General features: G+C 42.0%; 1 protein-coding gene and 1 gene segment (V, D, J or C); one reads left to right on the forward strand and one right to left on the reverse strand.

Moving 5' to 3' along the window:
- Positions 1-26,965, forward strand: part of LOC127235735 (ribose-5-phosphate isomerase) — an 877,486-nt gene that overhangs the window by 34,825 nt on the left and 815,696 nt on the right. The gene's annotated exons all lie outside the window — the stretch shown is intronic.
- LOC127235741 (Ig kappa chain C region, A allele-like) lies at positions 17,398-20,732 on the reverse strand. The segment is given in 2 exon segments: positions 17,398-17,929; positions 20,431-20,732. Coding segments are annotated over 2 exon segments (330 nt in total).

Below are 26,965 nucleotides of genomic sequence, written 5' to 3' on the forward strand. Positions count from 1 at the left end.
CACTATAGCGATAGCCACATTCAGAGGTGTGCTTTGTCATCTAAAGGTTACTCTTGGGGAAACTGGGGTGTAGCCACTGTTAGCAATTGGGTCAAGACGAGTCACCTGGCTTGAGGAAGAGCTAAGGTCATAGTCAGGTTTGTTGACTTCACAGTTTGTCATTTTTCCACTGCAGTTTTGTTATTATACTGCAGGCACGATGGCTAAGATGTTTTCCTTCCTTTACTGACAAATCATTCCAAGTCATACCTGTTTCCTTTCCCTTGGCTGCTGAGCTTCTTCTGGCCAATGGCAGTGCTGGGCCCTCGTGAATTTAATTTCCCATTCTTTCTGCTCAATCAGCAAACCCTGGGACTACACACGAGCCAGGATACTCCCCTCTGACTTTGCCTTGTCTTTTCCCTTGGTGTTGGGGGACAAACTAGAGGACAGAAAAACTAGGAATCCTAAGGCAAAAAGACTCTCCATCTGGATGGCCTGCATGATGACAAAACTTGGCTCTCTCACTGTCGCTCATCTAGCCCGTGCCCTGCACCTTCACGCCAGCCTGGCGTTGAGAAGCCGGTTTTCGTTTCTCCTTTTGCGCAGTCCATCTGCACCGCACAGGTGCAGGCCTGGGCTCTTAAAATAGAAGCGTTCTCCTGTGTGATGTGGCATGGTGGAAAACCCCTGGCTTCCTTAGCTCTTGTTCAGATTAATGAAATGATGATGCGTCCCTACCTTGTGGCACTTGCCTGGCTTCTGTCAGCTCTTTCAATTCTCAGTTGACGTCTCTAGTTTTTCCGTTTGTGAAGCAGCACCTGCTCTTGGCAGTGTTACGTTCCTTCCTAACTTTGGTTTCCTGTGCTTGTGTTTCTCACTAGGTCTCTGGCTTTGGAATTCTCTCACCTTGTTTGATTCTCCCAGCCATGCTGTTATAGTTGGGCTAACCGTGGTGTTTGATATTTAAAATCCTTTGCCTCCCCATTTTGACACCACATCTACCCTGTTGTAGACACACTCGAAAGCTTGATTAGGTGCTCATGTGTGCTTAGAATCACAGGAAACGAGAGGTGATTCAGTTTAAAGTTTGGGATGGACATTTCCATGACAACTGCTCTTACTTTTTAGCATAAACATTTAGGATTCTTCTCAGAATCTCAGCATCTTGGGAGATTGTACTGTAAAAGGCTGGTATTCATTAGAGTTTACTAATTTCAGCAACTCCAAGAAGAGGGTATTGTTACTAATTTACAAGGAAGACAGTGAGGCTCAGGATCTGCTAACAGTTCCAGCTGGCACAGTACTGTTTAGCAAGTGTCTGGCTAAGCAACAAGGGAATGGTTACTCTGGGTCAAACAGTTAGCTCCATTTCCTCTGCTCTGAGCTAGTGATTGACGGTGAGGGTAGAAAATGTTTGAGATGAACCCTCTGATCTCAGTTTTATTTTTCTATTTGTTTACTGTGATGGTGATCAAGTTCAGGGCCTTGGATACGCCAGCCACCCCTCTACTCTTGGGCTACACTTCCAGCCCATTATCAAACAAGCCAACAACGTTTTCATGAGACCAAATGAAACATTTACAACATAGATTGTTAAGAAATGAGCAATTTATGAATGGGCTAAAACGTACCCCAGGCAGAGCAGGTGAATTCTCACAATGGTGGAGGCTGTGAGGAGCCAGCCTAGCTGGTCATTCTAGGAAGAGCCGAGACCACAGCTAGGAGCTGAGACACCAGGTCAGCTATGGGCTGTCAGAATGAGAACAGTGCAGTGTGGTGATCAACGCCAGGCCTTGGCGAAAACAAGTGCTCTGAGAGGACAGAGTGCAGCATACACTTGTAATTTTGTGGCTGATCCAGGGGCTGTGCGTGGAATATCAGATAAATATCAGAAAAGAACCCGATGTGAGAACTGAAAGTCATAGATGCTACTAGGGTTAGACATTGATAGGCAGATTTAAAAGACTTTCTCTTTAATGATTGACATAAGATACTTTAAAAAAAAAAATACTGAATCGTGACTGGGTTGAATAATGAAATAGTCCCAGCCTGAGCTCTCTATCTGTCTCTGGGGCAGAACTTTCTTTCTGGTTTTCATTGTGTCTTAGCCTTGGATGGACGGTTTTCTTAAAGAGCGTGGGATTCAGCACACACAGTGGGTGATGGGGCTCTGTCCTGCTTGACTTGCTATGGATCTTCTTTCCCAGGTTTTCTATAGTCCTGGCTATAAACCTAGTACTGAGTCCAAAGGAAGGGGCGGCTCTGGGAGCCCTGATGTCAGGCTTGAGGAACTTGCCCTACTGTTCCTTTGGAAAAAATGCCCAGTCCTCCAAAGACTAGTCAATTCTATAGAGGTATAAATCCTTTAGAAGAAAGAAAGAAAGGAAAAGAAAGAAAGCAGTATGGCAACTCTCAACTTTCCAAGTAGACAGTGGGGAGATTTACATCATCTTCATCTTGAAGTGTGTGTGTGTGTGTGTGTGTGTGTGTGTGTGTATGTGTGTGATTTGTGTATTTGGATGTGAGTTCAGACGCATGTTGCTTTATGTGGAAGTCAGAGGACAGCTTGGGATGCTGGCCTCCACCTTCACTCTGGGAGAGTCTCTTGTTTGCCACCACATATGGAAGGCTGGTTGGTCCACGAATTTCCAGGGATTATTTTCCCACCTCCCAGGTCACTGTAGGAGAGCTGCAATTACAGATGTGTGCTTCTGCGTCTGGGTTCTGGGGATCTGAACTCAGGTCTTCCTGCTTGCACACATGGCAAGTGCTTTGACCACTGGGGCATCTCCCCATCCACACATCTCTCTTGGCTCAGGGAGGCTTCAGTCTCAAAAGACCTTACAAACTCGGGAAGCCCGGCTTTTCATCAGTGGGCTGAATCCACGCAGCACAGTGGCCAGCAGTCCTTTCGTAGGGCTTTCCCTTCCAGGACCTGAACAGCTGGGCTCTCGCAAAGAGAGGAGACCACACAACACAACTGTGACATTTGTCAGCCTTCAAGATGTTGGTTTGATTCAAGGCACATCAGTTTAAGCCAAGCCAACCCAGGGAAACGTGTCTAATGAAATCATCCCCCAAACTGAAGAGTGTTTGTGCTGGTGAATGCAGTGACCAATTCCTGCCTGCATTAGAAATTAAACAGGATGGCTGACATGCTGTGGCCTTTCTGTCACTGAGGGGATGCTCACGGACACTTCGCATGCCACAGACAGATTCTCAAGGTTAAGAGTGTAGAGAAAAAACAAGAAGGACAAAGTTCTAAGCCCTGGTTTTTAATCTTGTTTCAATGTTAGCTGCTAACAAGGCTGAGTGAATCAGGCCACGCGAACAGTAGTCACTTTTAAAAATAAATCTAGAATGTTTACAGGCCATATTTATGTATGTCTATATTGTAATAAATGCTGAAAAATTAAAAAAAAGGTTTATTTGTATAGTTAAATGAGGTTAATTTTTCTGGACACACACACACACACACACACACACACACACACACACACACACACACCTGTTCTCCAACTTGATGAACTCTTACATGGGGCCAAATACCTCAACCCCAGTGTAGTCTTGCCATCTTGATTCTAACAGCAAATGGCCATGTATACTCAGAGGTAGTGAGTGGTGCCTTGGTACTGAGTGGAGGGTTGGGTTGTGGAATACAATTGGATTATCCAGAGGCAGGAGAAGTAAAAAAAATAATTCCTAGCTGCCTGGCTTCAGAAGGTACAGTGTGCTGTCCTTGCAGCAAGCATCTCTGGAGCTTCAGGCATCAATACACAGATATGATACAAGGACAGTAGAAAAGTAAGCAGAGCGGATTGTTTGTGCAGCAGATGCTCCGGAAGCTGGAGACATCGATCCAGGCAACTGATTGTGTGTACAGAAGGCCTGAATGCATGGGGCAGGTGTGGGAGGTGACTTCCTCTCTAGATGGTTCTGCTCCTTCACCTGTAAACAGAGGGTAATAATGTCACACTCTGTCAGTCAATGTACTCAGAAAACAGATAAATACACCCATGCGTACAGAAAAACAACTCTATAAACCCTGACAAACATCAACAACTCTTTTGCTCATCTATTCACTTTTCAACAAGTGCTCTGACTAAGGCACTAGGCCTTGTACAAAGCTCTAAAAGCTATAAAATTATATAAGGTTCAAGGTGTGAAAAAAATCCTAGTTCAGGTTTCCAATGAGTGTAGATTCATTCAAAGCTGAAGTGTGAAAATCAAGAATGGTTTTATATAAATCCTCTCAGATTGGAATTACAATTACACTAAATGACTTGGCGCACAGTTTTCAAGGGAACAGCATCAGTTTCTGCTTAATGGACTATAGAGTTTATGAAATATATTTCTAAAAGTTAGCTGTGTAAAATTTATTATTATATGTATTGTTATTTTGTGGTACTTGGGATTAAATCTAGGGCCTTATACATGCTAGGCAAGTACTCAGCCATGGAACTATATCACCAGCCTTTAAAATACATATTTTTTTTTTCCGTGATATTGAGACAGTTTCACTAACTTGACCAGGCTTGCCTCAAACCTGCTCTGCAGCCTGGGCAAATCTTAAATGTGAGATCCTCCTGCCTCAGCTTCCCAAGAAGCTGGGATTTCAAGTTTGTGCTACTGGGCCTAGCAGGTTTGCATTTTAACAGGAAATACTTGGAACTTGCACAAGTCAAATACATATATGATTGGTGGTATTTAATAAACATTGACATGGAAAATCAGGGAGAGGTTGAGCATGGGGAGGCCAGTAAGAGACTGTCATTACAGATGCTCTAGGTATGATGTATTTCTTCAGGTCAGATGGAAGGAGAGCCAATCTTTTCATTGTTCAAGGTAAACAGCCCACAGGAGTGTTGAAGTTAACAGATTCGGTAATAGTGAAGCCATTTATGTCTCATTATCATGGGGCACTGCATGAATCTGGGAAGCAAACTCAAGTCCTCTGGATGAGTGATGCACGCCTTAAATGCTGCCCTATTCCATGTATCTGTCTGACAACATGGGTGACAATGTTATTTACCACTGTTGTACCAAGTAGGTCAGTGAAACAAACGTTAGGAATTTGTTTAGTAACAGGATGTAGGATTGGAAAGAAGGGATGCTTTCCCTTTTCTTATGTGATAATTAGGGCTCACTGGATTTCTGAACAATAGTGTGTTAGAAAAGCACAGAGAGGCTGAGAGCAGACAGAACCAGCAGCAGACCAAGAAGCAGTCTGGACATAAGCATGTACTTATGCTTGCGTGTACTCATGCTGGGGGGGGGCGGCACTGGGATTTCGGCACGGCCATTAAATATGTACGGCTATTTTGCTTCTACAGTTCTAGGACTTTGATACTTTTTCAATAGTTATACTGAGAAGATTCTGTCTGTGTCTTCAACATTTACAACCCTAAAAGGATACACGGAATGGATGGCAGATGTGAATAAGTCAAAGGCAAGCCATCGCAGGGTTGTGAAGCATGAGCCTTTCCAACCCTTTGACTGCAGTGGGCCATATACTTACTGAAATAATCCAAGGGATTACCTCCCACTCTTTTCCTGTTTTCATTATTTCCACCTCTGTCATCTTTCACCCTGTCTTTTTTTTTTTTTTTTTTTTTTTTTGCATATAGAGTATTTTTTATTTAATTTTATATAACAAAGTCCAATTAAATGAAAACAAACATTTATACACAATATTTGGGAATTTGGGCGTCGTTCTTTCCAAACTACTTCCTGCTGGTAAGGGGCGCTGTCTTGGGGGATTCGAAGAAGATTCAGATATCCTAGCTGTAGTCTGTAGGGCTGTTTTGTCCAGCTGTTTGGAATGTAGGATCAGCTTGTACTCTGTTTCAGGCGGTCTGGTGTGATCAAACCACATTAGTCTGGAAGGAATCCACATCTTTTCATTTTCTGTTCACCCTGTCTTTTAAAAAATCTTTTCCATATAGTCATTTAGATTTTTAATTGTGCATATTGTAGAACTAAAGCATACATAAACATTAACTTGCTAAATAAATTAGTTCATAACTACTCTTACCCACAGAGTATTCTCAATTGTTGTTTCAGAAAGAAAGAAGAAAGGAAGGAAGGGAAAAAGAAGGGAGGAAGAAAGATTATTTTTTCAGAGGTAGGGTTTCTCTGTATTGTTTTATAGCCTGTCCTGGAACTCACTCTGTAGACCAGGCTGGCCTCGAACTCGTAGAGATCTGCCTGCCTCTGCCTCCCGAGTGCTGGGACTAAAGGAGTGTACCACCAATGCCTAGCCCCTAGGAAGGAAGACTTGAGATGGTGGCTTGCACACTTGTAATCCTAGCACTCAGGAGATAGAGGCAGGATGATTGTGAAATTGGGTACATTGTGAAATTCCATTTCAATAAAGCCAAATAAACAAAAACTAAACCAGAACACACACACACACACACACACACACACACACACACACACACACACACGCGCGCACACACACACACGGCAATGGGGGGCAGGGAGAGAAAGAGAGAGAAGGAGGAGACTGGACAACTGTAGAGGGTGTCAGATTTAGTGTTGGGCTGGTTAACCTCAATCCAGAATTTTCTCATGACTAGATTGTTGTTTTTGGCATATGACAAAGCAATTATGTAATGGGAACCCCTATGTGGAACCTTAAGTCTGTGAAAGAACACTGTGAACTGAATAGGAATAGATCAGAGGCCCTATTTCTCCTCCTCTTCCTCCTTCCCGGGCAACACATCTGAGCTTTTGTCTGGAGACAGGCTCTAAGCTGAAGGAAGGCGAGGGACGAGTGTGGGTCATGCTCCAGCACCAGAAGGTCTGGGCTTACCACTTCCTCCTGGTCCTAGAGTGCCTTTCCCAATCTTCCTCTGATTCTAATGTGCAAGTCACACGTACAGACAAAACAATTCAGGAATGCCTGTGGGGGCTAACAATTATAACTCTCATAACTTCTGTGTTAAATACATCTTAATTCCCAAAGGTGGCTCCTTTTCTTTCTTCTTCTTTTTCATTCTTCTCTATCTACATCGTTAGTTTGTCCTCTTAAAAAATGGAATGAAAGGCCAAAAAAATTCTTAGGCATGAAAGAGTTTCAGTAAACACACCATCACTCCCTGACTGTGAACTGAGTGGGTAGGAAGGTGGTCTTGGTTGGTTTGTAGGTCAACAAATATTTGTGATATTTTAGTGTTCAGGGTCTCTTTGCCCACAAGGGTAAAGAGTACACCCTTAACCCATGGTCCTGGTGGGGAAGACAGCTGGATGGTTGGATTTCTTGAAACTCTATGCTCATGGTTAGAAAGCATATTTTTCTTTTTCTTCAGCATTATTAGTCTTTTGGGAAATGCATGTTGTATCTTAACCTGAAAAATTTTCTAAGCTCCTTTATGGCACTGGATGGTGTGGATGGGGCAAATATGTAGAGTTGACCAAGCTCCTGAAGTCTGGGGGTTAGACACAGGACTTGCAAACAGTATCTTCACCTTGTGACTCATTTTCTCTTTCCAACAATGAGGGTTTTTTTTTTTTTTTAATCACCTTTTTCCTGTTAAATTGGTAAGTGTGTTATTGCATATTGGAAGAAACAAATATTTTAGTCTTAACTGGAGAATTCCTTGTGGGATTACTGTATGAAGATATCTATAGACCCCAAAAAATTGTTAGTAAATAAGAATATGAACTAGGTGATAGTGGCACATGCCTTGATCCTGGGAGGGAAAGGCAGGCAGATCTCTATGAGTTCGAGGCCAGCCTGGTCTACAGAGTGAGTTTCAGGACATCCAGGGCTACACAGAGAGACCCCATCTCAAAACTTTCCCCCAAAAAGAAAAAAAAATAATTACAATTATGAACCCTGAACAGTGCCACAGGCCTCTAATGTAAACACTGGATGGTGGAGGCAGGAGGATCACTATAATTTGAGGCTACCTTGTTCTTCATAGTGAGTTTCAGGTCAGCCAGGGCTATATAGAAGGGGGTTTTGTCTCAAAAACAAAATAAGCACAGCAACAGCAACAAAATTATCAAACAGATCAATAAAAAAACTTTTTGTTGACTATATTGTTCACAGAACGAAATCCAGAGGCAGTTGCATGGAGACACCAATAACTGGAATGAACCAGCATGGATGGATGGATGGATATATATATATATATATGGAATCACATTAGGTGGGAGAATTGTGGGCTTGAGACCAACTTAGGCTTCATAATGAGATTCTGTCTAAAAACCATCCACAAACCAGGTATGGTGCCACATGCCTTTAATCTCAGAATTTGGGAGGCAGAGGCAGGTGGATCTCTGGGAGTTGGAGGACAGCCTGCGCTATAGAGTTAGTCCCAGATCAGCCAGGGCTATATAAAACTAAACAAAAGACAAAAGTCCATGAAATGAATGAAAATGACTGCTCATATATCCAAATACACATTTTTCTCTCCTGGGTGGTGGGCTTTCTTTGTGAAGGACATATAACTTAGCCTGAGTTGGGTAGGAACCAACATCTGGGTGAATGGATATGAGGATGGTCATATGCATGTATTGTAACAAGAAGAGAGTACTTCTGTTGTGGGCGGTAGTGCATTTGCTGACATCTATCCTGAAAGGCTGATATAGTCCATCTCTATACTTCCAAGTCTCTCAGCCTTGAGATGACCCAAATACTTAGCACAACTATTTCTTGCTGCTCTCTGGTACTTCCAGAACCTGCCCGGGCCTCATGAAATATCTTTTTCACATGTATTACATTGTACATGGGCCCAGTGACTGTACCAGAACTGTTCAAGGGAACTGGTTATTCCAAGGTGAGCTTTGACAGTGGAAGAGTATTAGGACTGGAGACCAGCCTGGGGCTTGAGATAGAGTAATATCAAAAAAAGATGGAGGTTGGTGCCATATTCATCCCAGTGTTGGATACAGCCTTGGCCAGGTGCTGGGGTGGGGGGGCCGGTGTGTGAGGCTTTGGAAACTTGAAAGGGCGTGCAGTGTACCACCCAGCCTGCTGGAGGAGGATGGGAGTGAAAGCAACAGATGTGCCTAAGGTTCTGTTTTCAGTTCCTCAAAGGGTCTTCTTCACCACAGCAGTGTGACCGTTGCTATGGCAGCTGCTATCTTGGTCCATGGGACACTCCCTCATAGGGCAGCATTACTTTTTTTAATCTTCTCAGACCAGTCACCATGAAACTCAATAACGAGTCTGGGGTGGGGGGATGGGTGGGGAGATATGTGTGGGTCCTCAGTACTGTAAAGAAATGGTGGGAGATGTTGGCTCATAGTAGTTTTCTAAATGAATCTAATGCTCTTGGAAAAGTCAGTAGAATCTTCTCATTATATATGTACATTTAGATCCTATTGCAATTCAAAAACATAACAGGTAGAAAATACTGGCCTCGAATCTCAATTTTGTCTCTTAGTGACCAGATCTTATCATTCAATCTCCTATTAATTAAGCAGCTGGTAATTATTTTGGGGACAGTTTCTATAAGCTGGTTTGAGCTTGAGAACTTCCTGCCTCAGTCTTCTTAGCAATGGGATTACAGGAGTGTACAACTACCTCAAGTCTATCATTCTGTCTCCATCTTTTCATTTCCTCATTTGTTAAATGAGTCATTTAATTTCTAACTTGTTCCCTACTGGGATATTCACTGACCCTTTGCTTCTGGAATCAGCAACTGTATGCAAGGATTAGTGAAGGTGAAGCATTATTTTTGAATTGGGCCTCTTGATCGGCCCATGTTGGACTTAAATGATTGTATGATCTTATTCATGGCATTTATCTCCTCTAAATCTTAACTTCCAGATCTTTAAAAAAAGAGGGTAATGCTTCAGGGGCTTCTTGAAGAGACAATGACGTGAGTCGAGACACTGTATCCATTTCTGTTAACAGAGTAAAACTGTTGCAATTTGGAATCTGTGGAACCACCACAGGCTAGACGTCTGTCTGCTGGTTTCCTAGTTTGAAGAGACAATGATGTGAGTCGAGACACTGTATCCATTATTGTTAACAGAGTAAAACTGTTGCAATTTGGAATCTGTGGAACCACCTCAGGCTAGACTGTTGGTTTCCTATCTGATCATCAGAGTTTTGAAGCTTTCTTTGTCTTAGGTTGGGGTCTATTTCTAATTTGCCCTTGAACATATGATGGAATCAGAGCTTATGTATTTATGTAGATGGCTGATAGAGAGTGAAAACCCATTTTTGTTATCCATTTGAGCTTATAAATCAATGTTTAAAAAAATTCTATGCAATGCTTACCACGTGGAAAGCTTTGGAAAAGGCTGTGACTGATGCACTCCCTTCTCGCTTGATGCTGTGGTGAGCAGTCTGTGCCTATTCAAGGGTGACGCTTCCACCTGTGTTAACCCACTGTCTCACAGATCCAGAAACATCGCTCCAGAAATTTCTCCTTTTGTGCTGCACTCTACATTTGTCACCTCTACGGGACCCTTCTCGTAAGCATCAGCAATGCTGCCATTTCTCTGAATTTCACATGCATCCTCTGCAGATACCTTCTCTCTTTCTGTCCTTTCTCTATTATTGCCTCATTTCTCTCCCATTTTCTACTTCGTTCCTTGACATAGTTTTCCATGCATCCTCTATCCAACTTTCTTCCCATAATTTTCTTTTGAATCTTTTCTGACCAAATTCTTGTCCTTACCTTCTATAGAACCTCTCTCCTTTAGTTCACCAATGATCCTCTCATCATTGAGTCTGTCAGCCTATTTCCACTCCCGATCTTAGGTGACCTCCAGAATCCATCAACACAGTTGAAATGCTGATCCTCGTTGTAACATTTTTTCCCCCCTTCCTGATACTGGAGTCTAGTATCTTGCCATCCTCCTAGTGTCCCTTAGCCTCTGGGGAGTCCTTTCTGTCTTCTTTTCTCGTCTTTCCTCAATTTGTTAGCTTGCTAATGCTGGAGTGCTTTCCAGATCAAGGCTTGGGTTTCTCTAGCCATGCTCTCTAGTGGATCATGGTAGCATCTCTGTTTCCAGCATTTGCCTCTTAGTCCTGATTCTGGACATAGTATCCAGCTGTCATCTCTGCTTGGTTATCCAACAACTGTCTCAGAATCAACATGTTTGAGAAAGATCTCCTAAGGCCTTAGCAATCAAGACACTGTCTCCTGGCATAAGGATGGTCAATTAGATCAATGAAATGAAAGAGGAAACATAGATATAGATTCAACTTACACAGCCAGTAGAGTTTCACAAAATATTCCAAATCAACCCAATGGAGGCAGGAAGTCTTTCTAAGCAAATAGTGCATATTCATGTGGAAAGAAGGAACCCTGAATCTCACTTCACAGTATACACAAAAGAAGTTTCAGCAAGTCCTGGCTTGTTCTCCCAAACCTGTGCTTTCTATTGGCATCATGTTTCTAGTTAAGACAACAGAGTCCTTCCAATTGTAAGATGAAGACTCAATTTACCCTTGAATCTCAACAGATACCCTGTAGTGTGTCTTGTCACTCTGAGTTTCTAAGTAGCACCATGTCTTGTTTGGACTCCTGCCCCACATCCATTCTTGAGGACTTTTCAGCAGGGTACCCAGAGGAAGCCAGACATTGTCAGGTGAAATTTATTCTTTTAGCCCCCAATCTCTCTATCACCAAGAACTCCTAGTCTTAAAGTTTGGAACTACCAACCCTCACTCATTTGAAGTAAAATTAATTCTTTCTGTGATTCTGGAGGGTCTACTTGACCTGCTTTGCATCCCTGTAACCCTGAGCTGTGCACACATCAGGCACAGGTATACCTTAGGACTTTCCATTGCTATTCATCAACACCTGAGAAAGAACCTGGTATATTGTGGGTATTTAGTAGACATTTGTTGAATGAAAACATGAACTGGAAATCACATTGTTAGGTTTACAATTCCCCCAAACGCCTTAATGTATTTGATAGGATTTGTTCACTTTCCCTGTATATGGCTTGGTTGTTTGATGGATTATAAGAGCATTAATGGCAGGAAGTAGGGGTCATTCCTCACCTGACTGTATATTCTCCACTCTTGGCAGCACCAGAAAGGATACAGGGAGTGACTCAGCTTCTCTTAGTCTCCTGCATCATATCAACATATGAGTGCTTATGAGGTCTACTTGCATTTGAATCTTAGGGAATATATGTTCTGGGACAGTGATGTAATTATGACTTATACTTTCATAACTACACTGATACAATCGCAAGCAAAAGCATTGAGGGTATTTTCTGCAGATTAATTGACTAGCATGAGATAGAATGGTAAATAAAGAATGAATTGCTGGGAGCCACAAATTCAGCCTTTCCGTAGTTAGAGGATCTGAGGCAAGTCTTTGCCAGTTTCTCATCTGTTGCCCCCAAGCCTGATCAGTGCTGGGGATTGAAACAGGAGCCTATGTATGCTTGGCAAATACTACCACTGAGCTGTGCCTCTAGCCTAGAACTGGGTCCTTCTGTTAATGTTTATCTAATACCTGGTAAGGTATAGAGTGTGATTCAGGCAAACACCATCCTAGTTCTCCATGCTTAATATCAAGTCTAGGAACCTATTGTTAAAACTTGAGATTCCTTGCCAGGTGTAGTGGTGCACACCTTTAATCCTAGCACTCAGGAAGCAGAAGCAGATAGATCTCTGTGAGTTCAAGTCCAGCCCGGTTGGTCTACATAGAGAGTTCCAAGTCAGCCAGAGCTTTATAGTAAGACCCTGTCTCAACAACAACAACAACAATACCTCAAACAATCAAGCAAACTGCACATTTAGCAGTTTAGCATAATCTAGACAGTACTATGTGATAAAAATAGAATATGAGACATATATAAAGCCCCATTATAAAAATAAGCCTTTGAAATTAAACTTATTGATATATTGATTTAAGCCAATATACCCATAGTATTAGTATCTTGATGTGTAATCAAAATCTAGATTGTACCATAGCAATTATTAATTATATACATATTGTACAAAGTTTTCAAATTTGGTGTTAAAAAAGTTGTAGCACATCTCAGTATGGACTTCCCTCCCTTCACAAGGGTACCCATTATAAACAACCCTTCAACAAGAAGATAAAAGGGGTATAAACACCAGCTTACTGGGGGCATGGTTGTAAGAAAGAAAAAGGTGTTGGTGGGTTGACACAAGAGAAGAGTTTCGTCTTAGACTCATCAATAACTTTTGCAAGACCAATTGCAAATCACAGACAAGCACACGTCCATCTTGACTTCCTGTTCTCCTTCCTGTTTTGTTTCTTATCCTGCATCAACCAGCTTTGCTTCCTCTTTCTCCTCCGTCTCCCTCCATCCCTGCCTTAATTTCCGTATCCTCCTCTCTCCCTATTGCCCTCTCCCCCTTTGTCTTTTCTCCAAAACAACTTATTAAACTTGTTAACTTCTCCAGCAGCAAATTTTAGGAAGCACAGCTGATTCTGGAAATTCTTTCTTTTTAAAAGAAAAGTTTTAGTTGATTCTTGGAGAATTTCCTGCATTTAAATTATTCACTCCAGCTCCTTCACTAACCCCCCCCAAGTCTACCCCTACCTCCCTACCCCCCCCCCCAACTTCATGGCCTCCTTTTGTTTTTAAAATGACCCATTGACTCCAGTTTCTGCTGTCTGTGTCCTCCTGGATGTGAGGTTTATTCACTGGAACATGCTGGACCTAGCAGAAGCCACATGATTAAAGCAAACTGACTCTCCCTTTCCCAGAAGCCGTCAACTGTGCATAGCCCCTCATAAATGCTGGGGGCTTATGCATCCTTTCCCACTCTGAAATTCTTTCATTTATAGCCAAAAAGTTAAAAATGGACAGCTACCGCTCATTCAAAGTCACAGAGGAACCCATCCTGAGGTGCAGACATTACAGCTGGAAAGGCACTTTAAGTCTCCTAATGCAACGCTCTGTCTTGCTGACAGGTGTGGGGTGAGAGGAACCAGGATGGAGGGGAGGAATGTGGGTGACTTGATAGAAGTGACAGGAGAAGGTGGTGGGCTAGCCCTTGACCCAGTCTGTGACACTAAATTCCATTGCCCACTATTGAGAGGTTCTAATTTTTCCTACTGTGTTTTTGTCTCAGTATAATCTACACAGTGCTCCTAAGATGTCTAGGCCTAATTATCCAGTTGCTGGCATTCCCCTCTGTACCATGGTTGTGGGCTTGCCTCTTCTCTCCCAGTATCAGGCAAACTCCACAGTGTGCTAAGAATCTGTCTGACCTATCTATGGGTGGGGAACGCCATGCAGGGCTTTCCTAGTTTTCCTTAGCAGCTCTCCTCCGTCCTTCTCCATCCTTCTACTCACTGTGTGGCTTTGGCTGGCCTGGAATTCATTCGCACAGACCCACCTGGTTCTGTCTCCTGAGTGTGAGGGTTGCTCTGTTTGCACCCACTTTTTTTTGTCTTCCTTCTTTAACCATACTGTGAGACTCATGGGACTTGGTGCTGAAGACACAGTCCACCCTGCACCTCACTGAAAGCACAATGTGCCAGCCTCACTGTGCTTTGAAGATGTGGCCTGCAGCGTGTCTAACCATACACATTTGGTGAGCCTTTCAGCCTTTACAACTTCTTGCCTGTCCAGTGATTACCTTCATTACATGCATCGAACACATAAGAAATTGAGTCCTGTGCAAGGTAACAAATTACACAGCCAGTACATGACACAATTGAAGGTTGATTCCACAGTTTATATTTTAGAGCAGAAGGCTTGTATGTTTCTTACCAAGAGAAGCGGTCTGGATCTCCTGTGTGGTTGATCTTTAATTTGTGTTGACTTGAACTTTCCAAATGTGAGGGACTACAGAGGCCTGTGAGTGGACACATCTATCTCTTGGCAGATGAACACCTGTGGGCCAACACAAAAATTTAGAAGGAAGGTCCTTGGAAGCTAAGTGATCCTTTTGGCTGTCTGCACTGTACCATTTTCTTGGTTAAAACAATAGGCTAGATGTCTTAAGCAAAAAGGTATTGGTTGTGTTGGCTTCCTCTGGATACTTTGAGGGAAAAGCCATTTCATACCTCTTTCCCAGCTTTTGGCTGCTTCAGGCAGTCCTTACTCTTCCTTGACATGCCACTATGTCACCACAGTCTGTCTCCATGGTGATATGATGTACTCTCTGGTGTCTCCACATCATCAATCTCCTTCTGTATATAAAGAAGCCAAATATTGGATTTAGGACTCATTTTGATCCATTATTTGGGATGTCTACAAAAGATTTGTCTTTCTAATATGCTTGGTTTATCCACACATACATTCCTTATAGTATCATGCTAATATAAAAGTTAAGCAGACATCTCACCTGGTGGGGAATAGTTGTTTGGGTAGAAGTGATGCTGCCGAGTCCCACTGGGAAATCTTCTTTGATGAGAATGCTTTGGAAGCTTTCAGGCTCAACCCATATCTGTGGCGACATTCTTCAGCTGTGGCAAGCTGGGAGATTGGCACTGATGGAGGTCCAGGAGGTCCTTGAGAATGTAGGCCAATGACTAGCGCCGACAGCTGGGCCTATGTGGGCCCAGTGACAGTGTGGGAAGTTCAACAGTCACCGAAATCAGGGCCACACCAAATTTCAAGTCCTCTTGCTGATGGTTATTAACACAAAGGCCAGAGAAGCCATGTCTCAGGAGCACCTCAGAGTGATCCTGGAGATCATTCCCAAAGTTCCAATTTTTGTATCATTTTTCTGGGCAGTAACTTTGTGCTATCATGGCTCACAGCTTGAGGCTGGTTCACTAGTATATCAACATCACCTTAGAGGTAGTTCATTAGTATATAAAAGTCTTTCCTGGGCATAGCTTCTTTATGAGCTGCCTGGTGGCCTCTCAGGGACTTGATTCTGAGGCTTAGGTCTTACTATAAGATCTACCTAGTGTCAAACTCAGGCATCATATTATTTCAAGTCACACAAAATGGCTTTGAGTTACACAATTTCTTTTTTGTTATGTTACTAACAAGTATGGTCTCATCTTTGATGTGACCTCTACCCACTTTGTGAAAATAATTATTTATTGCATAATTATATTATAATGGCAAAACTAAGCATTTGACATTGGTGCAATGTGTGTATCTAGCTCTAAAGCATTTTATCTCCTATCTAGGTGACCTTAACCACCACTGTAATCAAGACAGTGATTTCATGACCATGAAGAGCCTCTTTGTGACATCCACTTGATAGCCATATCTGTTTTCTTGTCCCTATTATCCTTAGCGTCTAGAAATCTGTGATCTGTCCCTTCTCTCTAATGGTGTAATTTCAAGAAAGTTAAATAAAAAAAATGGGGTATGTGACATTAGACTAATTTTTCCCCCCACTAAGCACACACATGCTCAGAATTATCTATTGTGGTCACTGTTGTAGTTAAGCCTTGAGCATACATATGTTTGAGGAGCATGATTCAACATAAAACATTTATTTTCTCTTGTTTGGGTCCTGATGGATCTGGTTCAGAATCTTGCCCCTCAGAAGAGGATCCCAACACCACAATATGAATTTTCACAAAGTGACAGCTCACATTGAGAAACTGAACACCCCCAATCTCCAGAGTTCCCTTCTTACTGTGTTATAACCTATCCCACTTCCAGCAATGTGCCTCCTAATTTTTAATTTTTTTTACCCAGTTTTAAACTTATGTGCATGAAAAGACCCAGCTGTCTCTTTCTTTTTTTTTTTTTTTTGCTTACTATCATGTTTATGAGATTGCTTTAGTTGTATTTCATTTATTGAGTAGTAGCTCAATTGTGAACATAACCAAATTTTAACTGTTGGTGGATGTTTTGGTTGTTTCTAGTGTTAGACTTTTATAAATGAGTCTCTGAACACTGGTTGCTGCTTAAGGTCTCTGGTGTGCAGGGACAGCCATATAAGAGTGGTAGAGCCAAAAATAATGATGAATACCTCTCAGCTTTATAGAATCTTTCCCTAATTTGGATGAACCTGTTTAATCTCACAGTATAGTGAGTCTCAGAGTAGGCCGTGGACAGTGTCCAGCATTTCCAATGGTGGATAGGAATCAATTCACGTTTAAAAACACAACGAAGGCCTAAGAGCTCATGGAGCCCAGGTGCTTTGATGGGCACAAACCTTTCCCTATTGCTTGTTCATTTAGGTTGTCTCCACTTCCTGTGGAGACTCTCCATTGCTTTGTCAAGTTTTCAGGTTGGGCTGAATCAGATCACAGAATGTGTCCCTTTCTGGACTTTGAGGACTTAGGAGAGGAAAACTAGGAATCAAGCCTCCTCCAAGCCACCACATCTCAGAGGGGCGAGATGTGAATAGTACTTGTGAACCTTAGAGAGACCTGTCATGTAGAGGGCAGTCACAGGTGATGGATGATTTTATTTTACTGTTTTAAGTGTATTGGATTTCAGGGCAACTAAATGTTTAACTTCTTTAGACGAGAAACCAGGTAACTGGAAAAAACAACTGTTAACCTTTTAATGACAAAGGAGACAAAGATCTCAAGTGCAAAGATTCACTTTATTTAATGTCTTCCCCAAATATTAGCCAAGGGAAGGGACAAAAGCCAAGGGAAGGGAGGGGCAGGAGGTGGTGGGGCTTTGGAGGACTGCAACAGGGGTGGGTAGTCTACGGAGAAGGCGCCAAGACCTTAGGAGGGAAGACTGAGGCTGGTCCCAGAGCAGGTGGCGGTGCCTCGGGACCTCTGGCTCTAACACTCATCCTTCTTCAAGCTCTTGACAATGGCTGTAGATGATGTCTTATGAGTGACCTCACAGGCATACAAGTTATGCCTCTCATATTCTGCTTTGTCCAACGTGAGGGTGCTGCTCAGGCTGTAGGTGTTGTCTTTGCTGTCCTGGTCAGTGACACTGTTCAGGACACCATCTCGTTGTTCACTGCCATCTATTTTCCACAGGACACTGATATCTTTGGGGTAGAAGTTGTTCACGAAGCACACGAGTGAGGCGCTTCCAGACTGTAACTGCTCAGTGGATGGTGGGAAGATGGAGACGGTTGGCTTGGCATCAGCCCCTGAAGAAGGAAACACAGAGGATGTATGAAGTTACAGGAAAGGTCTTTCTTTGGGTGCATTGTGTGTGGAGAGTCACATTGTAGACAGACGCACAGAAAAGCACATACATCCTTCAGAATAGAATGAAGTTAGGAAGTAAACCTATGCAGTTCTTGCTGGTTTTGAGTTATCCCCTAGTTCCTGGCGACTTCTTTGGGAAGTAAATTGTGTCTGACCCCTTGAAGCTATCCCCAGACTTCCTTCTATACCTGTCTGCCCTGAATCTGTGTTCCCCGTCAGCTGCAATGGTTCTAGGCTTCAGAGAGAGAAAACCAGCCAGTTTATCTGACACCCCTGGGGTTTGGGAGTTTGAACACACAAACACATAAGGTAGGAACAGAAGGTTGGTTTTCCTTTTCTCCTGCCTCTTTCAAGAATTCTCTGATATCAACCTTTCTATGGCTTCCTTTGGTGCAGCCAAGCTAGACCCACCGACAGGGACTTGAGCCAGAGTCTGTGTTTGGGTGTATGTCCAGCAACTCTCTCAGCTCTCGCCAAGGCCTTCAGGTGAGACCTGGGTCCTGGTCTGATGGTCCGTAACCACATGGGGCAATTTTTAGCCACACCAGAAGAGGTCAACTGTAATCTGGGCCACCTGCCTGAGAGGAACTGGCTGGCTTCACTTCTGACCTTTAGCAGCTGTCAGATGGCTTTTTGGAAATCCCCCCTCTGTGGGGATGCCAACCCTTAGGTGACAGAGTGATAGTAAAAATGAAAACCGAGAGCCCTTTACCAAGAAAAACAACAGAATTAAGGACAGCTTTTCTCCCCCTTTAAATAAATCAGGAGTTGACATTGTTTTAAAGTAATTAAAAGTGGTTAAATAACTTGAATGACTCCAAAATGATTTCAAGAGTTTTGAAAGGTCCTTAAATGGTTGTGGTTGGCTAGGAAAGGGCCAACCATAAAAACATATTAGTAAATAATTCTAGAGGCTACAGAATTAAAATAACCAGGTTAAACAATTTTCTATCACTGAATTAAAGTACTGGACTGGAAAAAATGTTTATGCTAAATTTTTATTAGTCATATTTTTGCACAAAGAAAAATATCTTACCTAACCAGTTAAAACATGTCACAAATTTATCTTATTTTAACCAGTTAATGTGCCATATAATTTAATGGAATTTAATGAGAGCTTAGTCAAAGTAGATTTACCATGACTTAATGGCATACGAGTGGTGTTAATTCAATTTCCCTGGTTTGATTTTACTTTCAAAGAATTATATGCACTAATATAACACTGGGTATAAAACAGTTTTCTGCCTTTTATAACTCTCTAATGAAAAATAAGGGAATATAATGATAAATGTATTTTACTTCTGAAATCTCTAATAAGTCACCTTTTCCCCATGTTAGTGTACTGTCTGTCACATCTCTATTCTCTTTCCATTAGCGGCCCCGTTCTTATCACTGTGCCTCAGGAAAATGACCCCCAAGCAGCAAAGGGCGCTATGGCGGGGTTTGTGTGACCCTTTGCGACCACTCTGAATGGTTGGCATGGCCGCGTAGTCATTCAGTCGTAAAGAAGAGACTGCGGACCATTTCAGCCCCTCGTTGGCGGTAGAAAACTGACTGGGGAAGACAAAGGGCCATATATCTTGCACAACTGTGGCCATTAAAAATATAATACTATTTCTACTATTATAGTTTACATTCATGTAGAAATGAGACAAAAAACGAGCCATCTGCCAAGTACTTGTTCTGCCAAGTCTCTTACTTTGACATTTTTGTGACACATTTTTGACTTTAAGAATCGCATTTCTTCAGACTATTCAATAAGTCACCTTTTCTACACCCCAAGCAGTCATAATTTTAAACAGTTTGCTAATTTTTATTTCAAGGCATGATACTGATGATTTTTGTAGTTATAAAAAAAATGAGACAAAAGAGGGAAAGCCGCCTAAGGCCCCCTCACTCAGCTGTGCGATGCCATATGTAATGTAAAGGTCAATGCAGTGCCTGAGGAAATTCAATACAAGTGAACATATGCCTGCCCTTGGCGCTCCAAGCCTCTCTGTTCACTGCAGTTTCCACCCTTGGAGTCATTCAGCTGATCTCAACAGAAAGCTTTGCTTCCACATCCATTTTTACAGCCCAACCCAACTTTAGTTCTTGTTCATCCTGAAGTACCTACATTCCGCCTCTCCCCAAGTCTCCTACTTAAACTTTTAGAAGCCAACACTTCCAGCAGTTAGCCCCAGATAGGCAAAAACGACTTAGAGTTAATTTCCAGGCTAATCTCTTGACAGTGATCACAGTATTAACTACTTTTTCCTCAACTAAAGCCTCCCTTTTTTGGTCCCTAACCTCAAGAAACAGATAATCTGACATTGATGAGCCCTTTCTAATTTCTCAAGATGAACAGATTTTTCTGCCACTCAGCTAATTTTTGGAACTGACTTTAACTCCTAACATGAAAATCATACACATAAAAGAAAGATGAGAAAGATGCACTTACGTTTCATCTCCAGCTTGGTGCCAGCACCGAACGTGAGCCACAGTGAGGACTCTGACAGGTCCCCTCAACAAAAACCTGCCTCTGAAGCCAACCCAACTAGACTGGCCAAATTCAGAGGAAAAGCCCAGCTCTTTCTTCTCCATTCTCTCGCAAACCTATTCTCACAAGCCTAACTTGAGTTTCTTTGCTCAGCTGTCACTCTGGCTATTTTCTGGGACTCTTCTATTGATGTATATGGGTCACCAGGAATGACTTATTTAGCCAAAATATCACAAACTAACATAAATGATACAACAGAACCAAAATGTCACAAACAACCGAGCCAAAATCTACTTACGTTTGATTTCCAATTTGGTCCCTCCGCCGAAAGTGAACCACAGTGACTCATGTCAATGACCCCCTATGCCAAAATCTGCCTCTGAAGCCAGCCCCATCAGATTTGGCAAACTCAGAGAAAAGCTGTTTCTTTCCCGTCCCTCTCACAAATCCCAGTTTACTCACAAGTCTGTCTGTCCAGCCTCTATACTGGCTATTTTCTGGTACTCTTCTATTTAACTTTTGGGTCACCAGGAACAGTTCATTTAATCCAAAACATCACAGACTCACACAAAAGACCCAATGGGACCCAAACTTCATGAACAGTTGAGTAAAAATGTACTTACGTTTAATTTCCAGTCTGGTCCCTTGACCGAATGTGATTCACAGTGATCTACTTTGACTTCTCCCTCTACAAAAACCCCTTGATGGGCAAGAATCCCTCTTTTCCCAATTTAGTTATGCTGGTTTAGAAAGCCTAAAAATTAGCCACTAGCCAGTCTCCTGTGGAACAATTTTCCCTCCTTAACACCTAGTCTGAGAATGAAGTTTGTCACATCCCCGAAATCTCATTAAGGAAAACACACAAAAAAGAACAAAGTAGCCTGATTAGACACAGCGAAGAATCAGTTGAGAGGGATACTTACGTTTGATTTCCAGCTTGGTCCCGGCTCCAAACGTGTATACACACTGGTATCCCTTCACTTCCCCCCCATACAAAAACTGAGTATTGCCTTCTGACTACTGAGCAAGACTCTGTCTAGAACTATCAGTTGTCTTCATTATTACATTTGCACTTCAGAGGCCATGCACAATCTATTCCCAGCTTTGCTTACAGAGTTATTATTTATCTTGGCCCTGGAGAATGCCAGGGTCTGGTTTCAGAGTCAGATTTTGTACTTTTAGATGAAGAGGCTATGAGACATAGACAATGGAGCAAAGAGAGTTTGGATTCTACTTACGTTTGATTTCCAGCTTGGTCCCGGCTCCGAACGTCCACCACAGTGGTAGTACTCCATTGTCTGGCTGTACAAAAACCCTCCTCACCGAAGAGGAACAGAGCAGTAGGTCAGCTGCTAAAGCTGAACCCCTTCTCCAAGCATGCGTGGAAGCTCTTGGGCTTCTCTGACAGAGACATATTTATTTTCATAGGCAAGGCTTGAATTTGTAGAATATAATATATTTCATTATGTATATATGCTATTACACATTATATCTCTTTCCTCAGCAGCTTGCCATATAGGGCTGCTTATCATTTATTCATTTAAAAATAAAACAGAGGCTGGAGAGATGGCTCAGCAGTTGATGGCACTGGGTGTTCTTCCAGAGGACCTTATTCCCAGCACCCATGTCAAGCAGCTCACAACAGCCTGTGACTACAGCTCCAAGGGATCTTATACTAGCTTTTGGCCTCTGTTCCCCCAAACACATGGCACTCACTCACACATTGATAAAATAATTAAAAAAACCAAATAAAATAAAGAAGAGCCATTTGTTTATAACATTTCCTAGGGTGAGTGGGTATAGGAAATTCTGCAAATTATAAACTTTGATATTAAGTCAGAACTCAGTTCCATCTCTCAGTTAATAATAACTAAGACTGATTTTCTATGCTTTAATGCTGTTTCATAGAAGGTACATTATATATCTCTATCTCAAGGTTCATATCTTTGAAATGTACTTTGGAATTGAGTTATGGGCAACATATGGTAATGGGAACCATCAACAAAGGAGAAAGATAAGCTTTTACTCATGGAATGGTCTGTTGTTACAGGGCAGGTAGAACTCAGGTGTCACTGAGATCAAACAAGTTTATACTGCCTTTGGAGTTAGTGTCTCCACAGCAACCAATTAAAGATACCGAAGAACTCGCTTTGAGTGCTGGTTTATTTACTATAGCCTTGTTTAATCATCCATTCCCATCCTCTCCCTACCATGGTAAACTCCTTACAGCTCTACCATGGCCTTCAGCATTTGCAAAGCATCTTCTTTGCTTCTGAACACTCTGCTTTCCCTAGGATAGCTCAGAAACAGCTGTCATTCAATATTCAGCTCAAGAATGTCTTCAGACAGGTCGTTAGGGCTATAGAACCTATTTACTCTTAACTGCTGTTGGATTCTCTCTTTCCTAGTAGATGGCAAGATATTTGCTGTTTTTTTTTTTTTTTTTAACAGATATTTGGGAACTGTGGTCAACTATATATAACTGACAAGCACTAATCAGATATTTGCATAATAAGTAAATAAAGCAATTGAAAAATCAATAATCAGTGAGAGTAATCTACAGTGTGGCTGCAAGGTTAGTACTAATCATTACAACAGCCAACTTTCCTAGAGAAATTGCAAATGTAGCCAGATTAGAAAGCCCAGTTTGTTTTTGTTAATGGGAATTTTGCTAATCTGGACAGATTCTACATTGTGTTTCACCAGAAGATGGAGAAAGAGAAGAATCGAGTTGGAAGTAGAGAGAAAATAGAAAGTAAATGTGTAAAATAGCTGATGAACTTAATCAATACACATCCTAAAGAGAATGGAGAGTGATTTTCTCCTTAGCTATAGAAGTGATATAAACTATAGATTGACATTTGTTGAGAACTGATAAAATGCCAGGCTCACTATATTTAGCTATCCCATAAGACTCTATGAAGTAGAAATTAATATCGATTGCCTTATAGCATTAAAGGGGAGAGCTTGCACCTGAATCTACTGCTTACGTGCTTAGCACTCTTTCTGCAGGGTGGACACCAGTAACACAATCACCCGACAGAAGCAGTATGTATGTGAGTGAGTATTGGAATGGGAGGAAGGAAAACTCCTTAGGCCATCCTGGGGTGGGAAATGAGTCACTAAGTGTACCAGACATCTGTACACATTGTACTGTTACTTAAAAGGTGAAAAAAAAAATCACAAATAGCAATCCATCGATAGGAGTTTGGTTGAGCTAATTTTTGTAGAGCACAGAGAACACAAATCAGTCCACTAAGAGGAAAACCAGGTTTCCTCTTAGGGGGGGGGCAATGAATACTGTGTATGGCCTGACACCATGGACCTTTGAAAATGGATCCTGAAGTACAGGCTTCTTCTAGAAGGTTACACCTGCTGTGCTTGACAGTTTCTCCCGGGTCACTTTAGGAGAACTAATGACACATTCTGTTCTCCTGTCTATTGTATATATGCCTTTATATGGCATATTCTTTGACTGTTACATACACTCATTTGATAATAGGTCATTTCTTACATTTATTTTATAGTTGTCAGAAATAGACTATGTCACTGGAGGGGGGATGTAAATTCTGACATTGCCCCTTTTTAGTTTTCTCTATTCATTTTTTAAAAATTCCTTTAAACAGAGTTCAAAAGCCTCTCTGGTTCTGTGTAGGAGATATTTTTTCATGTACAGAATTGGGGATTGTAATATGGGAGTGGGCTAGATGAGCTGGCACTACAACAGACACGGTTCCGAGTAAGCAAGATTTAGTTTGAACAGTAGATGACGCTGGTAGCAGATAATCTCTATGAAGCTGTGTTCGGCCACACAGTGGTAGCTGATGGGGCTGGGCTCTCTATTCTAGTAAACGTGCATTGCTGAGAACTCTTCGAAATGTTTAATATGGGACTCATTATTTGTAGGCAAAGGATGTGTCAGGTGCATTTATGAGGCTTTGCTGGGATCTCTGCTTCTACAGTGTCCATGCTGGGAATTAGTTGATCTGTTGATGAAAGTCTACATATCAACCAAACAAACTGGGTGGTCCCTGGACTTAATGCATCAATTCTGAGGGAAACATTCCAAGATACTCATCCTTAATATTGCTTCCCATTTCACGCTCAGGAAAGCCAAATAAATTCTCAGAGTAATTTTTAACGTGTTTGTGAAGAGGAAGGGAGATGGAGAGGAAGAGAAAGAGGAAGAGGAAGAGGGAAGCCAGTAAGCATAACAACACATCTATGAATTATCCTAAATGCAATTCACAAGTTATGTCAGCGATATTCCTTAGATATAACAATTCCAGAAACACGTTTCCTTTTTGCCATTATTAAATAATTTTGCCACCATTAAACAGTCTTTTAAGGAGGGCTTTTTTCACATTAGCAACACAGAAGATCACACAACATGTCAGAAACAAACAATTTTGTTCTCTGCAATGTTTGAGGGGTGTTGGCTTCCCTACCTGGTACCGGAATATCCACCTTGAAGCCTCCTGTTCCACATTTCCTTCTTAGTTTATCAGTCATGATTGAGTCCTGGACAAGCAAGTCTTCTTGCTCCAGGTGGACTTGTCTTTGGAAAGTAAATTCACATTGTAAGAGGCAGGCTGGTCCCCTTGGCCAGAAAGGAGGGAGTCAAAGTCATTTGAGAGTGAGGTGCCTGCCCCTGCTTGTCCCTGGAGAAAGGCATGTGGGCACAAGCCAAGTCCTTTCCTGCCATGTGCATGTGTGAACGCCATCAACACGACCCAAACTCTGGTCCCATCTGGAAAATACAGCTGCATCTCTTGTTTTCAGAAGGGCTTAGGCTACAGCCATTCTCCGTCAGATGGAAGGGAAAACAGCAAGTGGGCGGGGCTTACTAACCTCGGGGGCGGGGCTTACTAACCTCAGAGGGGCTGAGCCACTGACATTTGCATATTGGTTGCTGTGGGTACCAGCTCACTTTACCGGGCCTGGTGAGCTGTATTCTCTGTCTTCTCCCATGTGCTCACCACTGACATACTGTGTGTGGTTGTTTTTTGTCATTCTTAGTTTTGCTCCCAAGGTGATGTGACTCGGCATGTATATGTGTTATATTTGGGTGGCCTCCTTTGTATCAGTCATTGAGGAGGAAGGCGGTGAGCTAGCCAGGTTGGAGAGGCTGTGTCTTGTCCATGGACTTGTAAGGTTATTTGTGCTAAGCAGAGGAAGTTAAATTTACTTCCTAATGTAAGACACAGGATCTGTACATAAACTTATTAAGCTGAGTAATGTTTCTAGGGGGAAAGCAGGCAGAGGGATGGGAACCTAACTGCACCAAGCTGCTCCAGTGAGGGCAGTGAAAATTGCCAGGGAAGTACTTCTGTTCACATGTATGCTCTGTAGAAACAGTCAGCTGGGTGGCCAAGGGTTGGATACATGATCTTCAGTGAAACCGGGCAACCGAAGAAATTGAAGGAGCGTATAGAGATCGGCCGAGGTCTGTGGGCGACGACTATAACTTTCCATTCTAGTCATGTACATACATGCACAGTCCCTACAATAATGGCCTCCAATGAGAATGAAATAGATGTAACACGGACAAAACTCAAAAGAATGATTATAAGCAAGCTAAAAACATCAAAGAAGAATACAAGCTCCTACATCCCAAGAAAGACAGACAGTTGAATGAAATTGGGAAGTTGGTGCAAGGTATGAAAGAATTCAATAAAGAGTTAGACACATCAAATAAAAAGAGATAGTGGGGATAAAAACCACAGTAAGTCAATTAAAAAGATCCATGGATTGTATCAAGGAGAGGACAGAATTTGAGCTTGAAGATATGGGGTCTGGGAAGATTCCAAGGACAAATGTAAGTTAATAAGGAGTTATTGGGATACTTCTAAACACTCATACAAGCACGAGAAGACCAAATATGCAGGATAAAGAATGTGTACTGAAAGCTGCAAGAGAAAAGCACAAGTCATATAAAAACCCCATCAGAAGAACAATGGATTCCACAACAGAGACCTTAAAACCCTGGAGGGCATGTGATGACGAATTTCAAGAAAGACCACTCATCTAACCCAGACTCCTATACTCAGCAAAATATGTTGCAATGATGGAAAAAGAAAAACTTCCCATAATAAAACCAGGCTAATGGAATTATTACCACTAAGATAGTGGAATAAATTATTAAGAGTTAAAAGAATGATAAATACATTCAGAGGCTGCAAGAAACATGGGATGTCAGGACAATAGTTAAATAAGTAAAGATCAGGAAGACACTATAAAATCAACAAAATGATAGAAATTAATGTATGTTTCTCAATAATAACTATGAATACCAATGTCTCAGCTTCCCAAACAAAACTTACAGACTAGCAGGTTGAATTAAAAGTACAGGGTCCATCTATTTGATGCCTCAAAGAAACACACATTATCATTAAGGGTAGACACTGCTTTCACTGAAAATGGAAAAATGTATTCCCAGCAAATGGAACTAGAGGATAAGCAGGTATTACCATTCTCATACCAGAAAAAATAGCCT

Source organism: Phodopus roborovskii, unplaced genomic scaffold, assembly GCF_943737965.1.
Source record: "Phodopus roborovskii unplaced genomic scaffold, PHOROB, whole genome shotgun sequence".
Classification (NCBI taxonomy): Eukaryota; Metazoa; Chordata; class Mammalia; order Rodentia; family Cricetidae; genus Phodopus; species Phodopus roborovskii.